This window comes from Musa acuminata, chromosome BXJ2-8, assembly GCF_036884655.1.
Source record: "Musa acuminata AAA Group cultivar baxijiao chromosome BXJ2-8, Cavendish_Baxijiao_AAA, whole genome shotgun sequence".
Classification (NCBI taxonomy): domain Eukaryota; kingdom Viridiplantae; phylum Streptophyta; class Magnoliopsida; order Zingiberales; family Musaceae; genus Musa; species Musa acuminata.
In genome coordinates, this window is record NC_088345.1 from 7,829,053 (window position 1) to 7,840,611 (window position 11,559).

The 11,559-nt window shown below is 38.5% G+C and overlaps 2 protein-coding genes and 1 pseudogene across 2 annotated transcripts; all 3 read left to right on the plus strand.

Moving 5' to 3' along the window:
- Window positions 1–346: 346 nt before the first annotated feature.
- On the plus strand, window positions 347–2,069 carry LOC103994255 (GDSL esterase/lipase At4g16230-like). The gene is made up of 4 exons (XM_009414587.3): window positions 347–800; window positions 887–1,017; window positions 1,101–1,346; window positions 1,426–2,069. The coding sequence occupies exons 1-4, from the start codon at window positions 548–550 to the stop codon at window positions 1,924–1,926; spliced, it is 1,131 nt and encodes a 376-aa protein (XP_009412862.1). The 5' UTR covers window positions 347–547; the 3' UTR covers window positions 1,927–2,069.
- Window positions 2,070–2,624: 555 nt separating this feature from the next.
- LOC135619012 (probable enoyl-CoA hydratase 1, peroxisomal) lies at window positions 2,625–7,945 on the plus strand. The gene is made up of 3 exons (XM_065120551.1): window positions 2,625–3,080; window positions 6,982–7,264; window positions 7,709–7,945. The coding sequence occupies exons 1-3, from the start codon at window positions 2,671–2,673 to the stop codon at window positions 7,808–7,810; spliced, it is 795 nt and encodes a 264-aa protein (XP_064976623.1). The 5' UTR covers window positions 2,625–2,670; the 3' UTR covers window positions 7,811–7,945.
- A 1,118-nt stretch (window positions 7,946–9,063) lies between these two features.
- On the plus strand, window positions 9,064–10,904 carry LOC135619743 (stachyose synthase-like; annotated as a pseudogene).
- The last annotated feature ends 655 nt before the right edge of the window (window positions 10,905–11,559 follow it).

Genomic DNA, 11,559 nt, shown 5'->3' on the forward strand with positions numbered 1-11,559 from the left:
ATGTGTCCTAAGTTTTTGAGAGAAACAAACAAATAGAACACAATTGTAACTTAATCATACATTTCTTAAAATTCCATCTGTTTTCGGCCTTTTTAATATTTATTAAAAGTTTCTGCTGCCACCACCGTTCCTCCTGTAACGAGTCACGCTACGTAGCCATTACCTTTCAAAGCAAGCAGCACAAGCAATTGACGACAGCAAACATCTCTCTCTCTCTCTCTCTCTCTCTGTGCTCCGCTCACTCCATCTCACTGGTTCGTGTTGTCTGCAATCACGGGTAGGTGATGAATCCGGGGCTATTCAATGCCAATCTCCTCTTCGCACCACTATAAGAAGGCCTGCTTGCCGGTATCCATTCCCCCGTTCCAATAGTTCCATTCTCTCGCCTCTGTTTTCCTTCTTGTGCTTTCTTCTTTGAACATTGAGTTCTACCTCGGATCTCAAGTTGTTGTTGCCTTTAGCTTCTGTTAGATTATACTCTGCTCAACATTTGATCCGGCGGTCTGCGTAACTGTTCCATCTACTTTGTTGCTTACCCAATCTCACCATGGCCTTTCTTGCTTACCACCCTGACAAACTTGGGTTTCTTCTCGTGATGCTGTGCTGCTTCCTGTCAACGACATGCTCTGTGGGGGTTCCACCAGCCAACTTCGTCTTCGGGGACTCACTGGTCGATGTTGGAAACAATAACTACATCACCACCTTCTCCAAGGCCAATTACGTACCCAATGGCATTGACTTCCCAGGCCATGAACCCACCGGCCGCTACACCAATGGCCGAACGATCGTTGACATTCTAGGCAACTCCCACTGTGTTCTCTGATTCCTTATCCTGCAATTAATGTCTTGCGTACTGGACTTACCAATTCCTGCTTTAAGCTTTCAGGTCAAGCTCTTGGTCTCATGGAGTTCACTCCTCCTTTTCTTGCTCCAAGCACCGCTGGTGATGTGGTGCTCAAGGGCGTGAACTATGCCTCTGGAGGAGCAGGAATCCTCAACAAGACGGGGTATCTCTTTGTAAGCTTGCAAAGCTTATCGGTTGATCTCTGGTTTCCTATTAGCACACCGTGAATGGTAGCAGGAACGCTCCATGTTTGTAGGTCGGACGCATCAACTTGGACGCACAAATCGACAACTTCGCAAACACGAGGGAAGACATCGTCGCCCGCCTCGGATCACCTGCTGCTTCCGCGCTGCTGCGAAGCGCTCTGTTTTCCGTCACCATCGGCGCCAATGACTTCATCAACAATTACCTCACGCCGCTGCTGTCGGTGCCGGAAAGAGCAGCAGTCCCTCCCGATGTCTTCGTCGAGGCCATGATCGCCAGATACAGACATCAGCTTACCGTCTTTCTCCAGCCTCAAAGCTCATCCCTTTCACACAGAGCAGCACAGTTTCCTGACATCTCGTATTCTGATCTCGCAGAGGCTGTATCACCTGGACGCCAGGAAGCTCGTCGTGGTCAACGTTGGTCCTATAGGCTGCACTCCATACTTGAGGGAAGTCTACCCATCGGCAACAGGAGACAACTGCGTCGACTTCCCCAACCAGTTAGCTCGACACTACAACGGGAGGTTGAGAGATCTGGTGGCGGAGCTGAACACCAACCTGGAGGGAGCGGTGCTGGTGTACGCGGACGTCTACCGCATAGTAACAGAGATCATTCGGGATCATGGAAGCTATGGCTTTGAGGTCGCAGATTCTGCGTGTTGCTTCGTCAACGGGCGATACGGCGGCCTCACACCGTGCGGCCCTTCGTCGGCGGTCTGCGCCGACAGATCCAAGTACGTGTTTTGGGATCCCTACCACCCTTCTGACGCTGCAAATGTGGTGATAACAGAACGATTGCTCGGTGGCGGCTTGGATGACATCTCTCCCATGAATGTGCGGCAGCTGGTTGATGCACGAGGCACTGATCCTCCATGAAACGAAGCTACTTGTGGCGTCCGGACCTGGAACCGCCTTGGAGAATGTTATCGGGTCGGGTTCATGTAAGAACAAAATCCATATGATAATCCAATATGGATCCGGATCTGATAATTTTCGATCACCGATTTGGTATCGTGTTATATATGCACCTTATGGTTACGAAACCATGATCCGCATCCAATTTGATAAAGCTTTTCTGGATCCAGAACCGTGTGGATCCATGAAAGGTTGGATCGGATCTTAGGTTATCGGATCCGACACCCGAAGGACTGGGAAGGATCAAGGCTTGTTTGCCGGTGCCATTGCACCATAAGAATATCTTACTGGGAAGGAAGGTCTTCTTACCCACATGAGGATACAGCTCTTCTGGCCAATCTGGATTAAAAAAAGATCATTCGTTACGTGTTTGGTGTCGATGGGGCCTAGTTTAGCTCCGTGCTCTTCTCCAATTGTTGAGAGGTGTTTGAGATGGTATCATTCGATGGGTAAGAAAAACTAGAGAGTTTTCATTATTAACTTAAAGGCACTCCAATCAATGTTTCCTTATACCTTCTCTACACACATATGTAGTGGGGCCTACATTGGTTTCGAGATTTCTGCCAATTATGAAACGGTGTTATGCAGAGGTAGAGTTTTCCGATTCACCCATCGATGGTCTAGTTATACCTCTCCTATATCTATGCATAAGCGGGCCCTTTCGGTGCATCCTTAGGATCTTAATTCAACTCAGTCGCCGATCCGATGAACGCAGCGGCACCTATGGAGCTCATCGTCGTCGAGCGCGACCCAGCAGGCGTCGCCGTCGTTACTATCAACCGCCCCAAGTCGCTCAACTCGCTCACCCGCCCGATGATTGTGTCGCTCGCTGCCGCCATCCGGCGGCTAGACGCCGACCCGGCGGTGGGCGCGGTGGTGATCACCGGGAGGGGGCGGGCATTTTGCTCCGGCGTCGATCTCACGGCCGCCGAGGAGGTGTTCAAGGGCGACGTCAAGGACGTGGTCGCCGACCCCGTGGTCCAGATGGAACGCTGCCGAAAGCCCATAATCGGGGCGATCAATGGCTATGCTGTGACCGCGGGTTTTGAGATCGCCCTCGCCTGTGACATTCTCATCGCCGGAAAGGACGCCAAGTTCGTCGACACCCACACTAGGTAACCGGCAGTAGTTCCTCTTGTTTCTTTTGCCTATTTTGTGGTCCTTGGTATAATGGCTTAATTGGATGGTAGTGTTTTACCTTTTTGATTAGATGCTGAGCTAAAGGGAGGAAATTTTTGGTGAAAAGATCAATTTTTCGCTTTTAATTTCTGTCGGCCTCCTTAATTGAGCCCTAATGCGAATAAGAGCAAGACAACTGACGATTTCAAATACATCTTTGCTAGGTTGGCCCAATTTCTAAGCCCGATGAAGACCTCTGATTTCAAATGTAATGGAGCCATTGAATAATTTTTGAACCCCTAGTCATTGATCTCTCGCGGTCTGATGAGCGTACAGTTCTATTGACAAGGCAAATATGCAAATCAGTTAACAATTATGACTCTTTCTTTGATACAGAGCCTGCATTACTCCTGAAATCTTGTTATTACCATATTTCATGTTTGATGAGGACTCCCATTACTTTGATGGGGTTTTGGGTACCTTCTCAGAACTTAGAAAGGCTTTAAATCTAATGAGTTAGGATCTTGACAGGAGCGATGGTGGGAGAGATGTTAGCCAGGCTCCGAAGAGAACAATGGAGAGATGTTATCTTGATTTTTAATCTAAGTTTGTTGATAGTAATTTCATTGAGTAATAATCAATGAACTTTATGTTTTATGGTTTTTTATTACTATATAAATTTCTATATTTGGATTGGTGTAATAAATGATATGTGCCATTTGCCTGCATGATTGTCATTCGATAGGTAGACTTAGAACAATTTCCTTTGGGGAGTCTGACTAACTGGGCTGAACCTACAAACCTATGGAGCTTGTGGACACAAACTCAGGCTCGTCTACAGGTCCATGGTTGTGAACAAAACTTGGAAACCTATGGCCACTTGGGCTGGCCTTATGGGTTGAATCATCCTATCTATTTATTTCCTGTTATTCTTTCCCTCTCTTGTATTTTTTCCTTCTTCACTTTTTCTTTCTTCTTTTTCTGTTCTTTTGTTCTCTAACTCGTGTTGTTATTAAGGGTAGTTTGGGTTTTATATAGAGGGTGATGAAGCAGTGGGAAATCAAGACGGTCTTGAAAGAAAATTTTAAAGTGTAGTTTTGCATTTTAAATATGTCATTCGATTTGGTTGAGGAAGTTTGAAACATACATTAGTTTCCCCATGAGACATGGGTCAAAATTGAAATTTTACATTTTGGTCCCTCAAGACTTATAATTACATTTTAGTCTTTTGAATTACAAAAGTTTTTTTAAAAAGAATATCTTTGACACATATTTTTAATTTTATGAATTTTTTGCTATTTTTATGAGATTTTAAATTTTTGTTTAGCCCAATCCCATAAGCCAATCCAACTGCCAATCCTGAGAATCTTGCTCTTTGTGATATATCCATCATAAGACTCAAATTTATTTTTTCTAATTGTCTTTGTCTTAAGCTAAAAAAGTCCTTTTTGATCTTTTTCTTTACTATTCTTGTTGATTTGCTTAATGACTTTAAACATTTCTTTAAAAAAGTTTTGAGATCTACCTGGATGATCTTTCGAATAGGATGACATTCAAATTAAACTTTTTTGCTACTTGGGTTATATCCTAGCTCTTTAAACATGCAGACTTCTTTTTCTATTCATTTGTCATGATTGATGTTCGATTCAAGCCAATATAAAAAATTCTGGACAATACTTTCTCATACAAATATGATTTTGATGGTGGCTAATGTTTTGTATGAGCCAAAATTGCCAAAATCTCTGCCAACCTTATGTTTCCCTAGTTTCATTAATAGGATTTTGCCTATGTACCCACTTCCCTGAAAAATACCTATTCTTGCATACACATCCCTCTAGAGTTAATATCTGGATCAATTCTCTTAAAAATATATCATATTTGTATCTGTCTGTCCATAAAACTTTCATGATTGATCTTCGACCAACCTGGATTAAGTCTCTAGTTTATTTGATGTAAGCTGAAACACTACAATTTGCCCCTTGTTTGGCATAAAAGAGAAAATTTTGATAAATACTAAAGCAAAAGTTCAAAGCTATTACTATCCTTTTGCTAGGTAATGGTAAAAATTTTAATGCATGGAAATGAGAATGTTAAGGGGAGTGACATTCATGCGGCTATAAACTATTTTAGAGGGCATTATTGCAAATATGAAGTTTAGAGGAGAGGAGTACAAGCATATGCATTTTCAAGAACCATACATGGAAAATAAACCCTTACAAAATTTTGAATTCTTTGTTTCATTGCGTGATATTCCTCATTTGTGAGTAATGTTTTCTCTACAACATATTGTTTGAGGTTTTAACATTTTCTTTGTAGTAAGATATATCTTAATTAAACAACTGATACTTGAATAGATTGGGGCATCCAAGTCAAACTTTATTTCTTTTGCAAAGGATAAGTGGTGAAAATGGAGTTCGAATTAGTTACTTGTCCTCAATATTCAAGATCTTTACCAGCCAATCTAGCTGAGATCCTCAAGTCAAAGTCAACCAATTTCATTGTAAAGTTGTATATGCGTTCTGCTCTTAAAAATCATCCAGATTTCATAATCATGTTCACAATTTTGTCAATATCATATATGCCTGTGTAGCACCACATGGTTGTTTACTTTTACAAAATGTTCATGTCAGACAGTCATCCTCTCTCTCTCTCTCTCTCTCTCTCTCTCTCTCTCTCTCTCTCTCATATCTCTTTCTCCAGCCACTTATTCTTACAAACTCAATCACTTCTTTTCCCCTTCAAATTTTCTCTTTATATTCTTCTCTGCTTCTTCCCTCCGTTTCTTTCTTTCATTCCAGTGCTTATTATCCCTTTTAGTTTTCTATATGGTGAACTAAATCCAGCAGTAATAGCGGATAAAACATAGGCAAGTTGGAGGTATAAGCAATTGTGGGAACAATGATGATGAAGGGCGGTGGTCAAGCCCCCATTTGTGACAATGGATGAGGATTGGATGTTGAAGGGAGAATAAATATTTTTGGAGACTTTGAGTTAATTCATGATTTCCTTAAAAATTATGGTTAAGGACCTTAAGGTGATAAGCTGAATAAAGCTGATTGCATGGGGATACTGAGGTTCTTCAATTTATATTGGTCAATCTGATAATAATTTTACAGAATGCGAAGACTGTCCTCTTTTTCCCTTTTCAATTTAATCATGCTTTAATGCTATCTATTCCACAATGGCACCTTCTCTGACCGGTTGGGCATGATCATTTTCTAGTGGATTTTTTTTATTTTTTTATTGCAAAATATGTGTGACTTTTCACTGTTTACCTATTGCAATGTGAATGAGAATGCGAAGACCTTGTCACTTTCAAGTTTTAATGGCACCTCCTTTGACCAGTTGGGCATGATCTTTTCTAGTGGAATATTTGTTGATTTTATTTTAATTGCAAAAATTAGTGTGGCTTACTCATTGCCCAGTTGTTACAAGTGAATGACAATTTTAAGACTGTCATACTAGCTCCTGTGAATAAAATTCAATAGAGAGAGTGAATAGGCGATCAAGGGTAACGTAAAGCATGACTAGCATTGTGCAGATGACCAAGTGATTCATGATTCATCAAATTCTTATAATTGATGTTGACAATCTCCCAGCTCATTAGACTTTCTTTACCCTATACTTGATAGATGTAGTCAGCTTTGTACCTGTTACCTTATACATGGAGGTCTTTGCCATAACGAATGCATAGCCATGAGAACTTATGGCTGTTATAGGTTACATGTACCTGTTAGCAAGTCATTTGCATTGATGTTAACAGCCATTCAACTGATGATGACAACCTGTTATTTGGTAGCCCTCGGATTCTAGATGTCTCCTCATAATCTCTTCTTGCCATGGAACCTTTCGTTGTTATGGGCTATTCAAGTTCTTGTCTGAAAAAAAATTTCTCAGGTTTGGAATATTTCCATCATGGGGCCTTTCACAGAAGCTCCCTCGCATCATTGGAATAAACAGAGCTCGAGAAGTATCACTTTCTGGCATGGCTATAACTGCAGAGATGGCAGAAAAATGGGGTCTTGTTAACCATGTCGTGGACAATGGCGAGGTGTTGAAGAAAGCAAAAGAGGTTGCACAGGCCATTTTAAGAAACAACAGGGACATGGTGTTGAGGTACAAATCAGTAATCAATGATGGTTCCAAACTGGATCTAGGTCATGCTCTTGCCCTCGAAAAGGTGAGATATGTTAATACTTCCTTTTTCTATCTTGGCCTATTATACAAGATTTAAAATCCATACTCAAATGCATAAATGTATGCCTGTTTCTTTGTCTCTTTTGTACTATGCTCAATGGATATATATGTGTTAGAACACCTGATCAAGTTGAGAGGCTACCTTGAAATAGGATGATCCAGAATAGAGCAACCTATGTATGCAAGTCCTAGAAATGCCCATCTATTGCATGGACCATGACATCTTCCAGTTCATCAAAATCCCAATGGCAAAATAAGCTTTCTTACATGACTCATTGCATCACAGCAATCAAGCAGTGTGGCTTACTAGCTTTTTTAAGCTAATAGCAATACATTGTGTTCATTTTAGAAGCCTGTCCACTTATCTTGTTTCATTAACTATTTTTCGTGTCTCATTGTCATGTTCTCGTTGTGACTAAAATTTCAGGAGAGAGCTCACAGCTATTATAATGGCATGACGAAGGAGCAATTTGCAGATATGCAGAAGTTTATATCACTTCGAAGTTCAAAGCCCTCATCCAAGCTTTAGCTGTTTCCCTACCTTTTATGTAAGGTGTGAGGGTTGTTCCACTCCCAAGAGACTAAATCTTTCTTCATTATGTGTTGTCAAAATATAATCATGTATCCAAGTCCTTTTACGGCTAAATCTGTCTTTTCATTTTTACTTGTATGTGACTGATGATACTGACATACAAGATTGATGCCAACATACAAACTTTACTTTCTCGCAAACAACAAGAGTAAGATGAGTTTGTGAAACATGTGTTATTTTAAGGATGAAGCCAAGCACGCTGTAGTTCCATCGGTGTCACGTCCTTTATAAATGTATCGTCATATCGGTGTCACGTCCTTTATAAATGTATCGTCATTGAATCTGAAATTTGTAACGATGTCCGACGTCAATACGCAAAGAGAATTAGATTTGTTTTTTTCTCTTCCGACTTAATAACTAGTTGTTTTTAGAAGATCTTATCCTTTTAAAAGTGAGAATAGAGAATTAGGATAAGATGATAATAATAAGAGTTCCTTATATCTCATAATTAGATTTTTTTTTTATTGATTGATAATCATAATCAAAATTCAATCATATCTATAATATATTTTATTTAATTAAATAAGATCACATAACATTCTTTCACTTGACTTATTAATTGATAAAATATAAAAAAATTAAAATTAAAATAAATAAAATAAAATTAATTTTATTTAATTAGATTTTAATTTTTTTAAAAAAAAATTATATCTGCATATGAATCTTATAAAATAGACCAATAAGTTCAATAAGCATAATAATACCATATTACGTTTCACTAGTCAGAACGATTATATGTTAACATTGTTACACTTCCTTCTGTATGTCATAATACTATCAACTTAGCTTTTCCTAATGTAGTTTAAAATGATCCTTGTATTTTGTATTATCAAGACAATATTATTATCACATTTAATCGTAATATGTATATACATAAAAGTGAACAGGATAACAAAAAATAAATAATTTTCGTTACATAAACAAAAATATCAATTATAATATCTACTCGAATATATAACACTATATCTTTTATGAGTTACTCATGAAACCAATCATAAGAATATGTTCTTTCAAACACTCTAGGCTATAAGTCATAAGTGAACATGTTCTTTCAAACTCAAGTTTTTAATTGACATTAATTATTTTTAAATTTTTTTCTTTAATCATCAAGTATTTTATACCATAATGCATAGATCTATTAGAGTACTTGTCATTTTTTCCACTCGAGTCTCGGGCATCAAAGTAGACATATGCATGTAAGTTCAGATTAAAAATCAAGTTATAGTAAATAAGTGATGGTTTAAATCGATCTCTTTGTTTATAGACGCTTGAGCTTGTCTCTGAGGAGTCTGGTGGCGGGGTGGATCTTGAAAAAAGCTTATTACATAGGACTGTCAGAATCCCTTGTGAAGAACTTCGGAGGATTTGGATTTATTTCTAGCATGCAGCAGTGCAATGATTTCTTCTTCCTGGACACTTGACAGATATCTTTAGGAAGAGTGGGTATGAAACTTGAGCTGAAGAATTGTCTTACTGCTGCTTGTCTGAAGGATCTCTTCCTCGTAGTTTGCTGATTGTTAACTGATCATTCATTTGGTTTAGGTGATGATTTATGGTGTCATCATCCAAATGGAGATCCAATGGGGATCTATTGGTTGCAAGGTTGTCATATATTCACCCAGATTGAGACATGTTCAAGTCTGATCACCAGTATGCCAAGTTTCATGCAGGTGCCACGGCCATCTCCAGCGTTCCGTCAGCAGCCATGACATTGATCTCATAAAGAACCTTGTTTTCCCTGATGGAACCATCCCCAGGTGCCAGGATCATGCTCTCCCTACCAGAGATTGCCTCTTTAAGAACCCACTTTTTGATGGTGAAAGTGTCATCAAGATTTGGAATTTTAACAAGGTGATTTCACCACCCCTTGAGAATATATTCATATTCTTGGATATCAATGTGATCTTGATCCTAATTTACCTGGCAAATGGATTTAATTCTGTAATTTCCTTCTATTAAATTGTTTTCTGTAACACAGTTTGAAAGGATTAAGTAAAGGACAGCTTCCTTGAACATGATATTAACAGAGTTGGCAGAAACACCAAAAGTTCATATAATGTATATGAAGAATATATGTTAAGGATCTATATAAATTTGTTATTAATCCATGATGTCTGCTAGGAACTGGATGTGCTCAACTGAGTTCATTAGCTGACTAAACTTCAGCTCCTTCTGTCATACTCCAATCTTCTCTGAGAATGCTTAAGTTTTCATATAACTAGTGAGCCTTCATATATTTCCTTCCCATTTCAGTTGTTATTCTTTGCTTGAATCTCTCTTTACTGGGATATTGAACAATTTGGACTCCTCTTTCTGCTGTTAGGATATGAAAATAATCCTCTTTTTTGTTTATTGGTGGTATGTAAATGATAACCTCTTTGAGTGAAAACATAGAATGTTCAAAACTTCTCGAGCGAGACGGTGAATTTTGCAGTTCCCTGTGATCTTAGTTTGTGAATCGAGTCTTGCAGTCTGTGGGGGTCATTGGAGCTTTCAATTGCCAAGAATCAGGAGGAACAGAGAATAAGAGGTTAAATGTTATAGGCCAGTTTCCTGTGCAGTCCATGTAAAGGACATTGAATGGGACCAGGAGAAAGAAGCCATGGAAATGGGTGAGGCTGAAGAGTTTGCAGTTTACTTGAACCAAGCTGGGGAGCTTCTTCTGATACCACAGGAATGAGATGCCATTGCAGTCACCATCCATGCATCATCCTTTGAAATCTTCAGCTTTGTGCCCATTGTGAAGCTTGCTCCTGATGTCAAAGTTGCACCAATTGGGTTGGTGAACATGCTTAACAGTGCAGGAACTGTACTGGAAGTAGAACATCACGAGAACAAGATGGTGGAGGTGGCCTGAGAGTTAAAGGTCAAGGGTGGAGGAAACCTTTTGGTCTACTCAAGCAGGAAGCCAAAGAGATGCACTTTGAATGGGTTTGACAAGGGAGTACTGTGGAAACAACAAAAGCTGATCATGGAGATTCCATGGGAGATGATGAGTTCTGGTGTCTCCAATGTAGCCTTTGCTTACTGAGCAATAATAATATGTATCTTTAGAGTTATTTTGTTTGCTCAAGAAAAGAAGTACATGCAATCTAATTTTCTTCATAATTTGTAAATCTATTTAACACTAAATTGATAAACATAAAATTACTGAGCAAATAATTAGTTTTGATGGAAAATCTATTAGTAATATGGCATTTATATTCTTTCTCAACAATTTAAATCAATTATTTTTTGGCATTTTATATTTTTATATCACATGGCTTGTAAGTTATTAAGCCTCATATGAAGGAAATCAGAAATTCAAATATTCACATTACAAGCATAAATGTTAGAAATATAAATGCTTGTCACTTTCATTATATCAATAATTAATTTCATATATCAATAAATAATAAATAATTAATTATATCAATAATTATATCAATAATTAATTACATATATCAATAAATATAAATGCTTGTCACTTTCATTATATCAATAAATAATTACAAATCAATGCATAATATGTGAGAAAATATCAAAATTTCTGATTATATTATATATCGCATGGGATTGGGAAGTTATGATTATATTATATATCAAATTTTGAGATCATCTAATGATGTCATGTTAATTTTTTTTCCTTTTACTTATCATTCCACTTGGCGTTTATTTCTATTCCAACTCTATGATTTTTTTGTTTT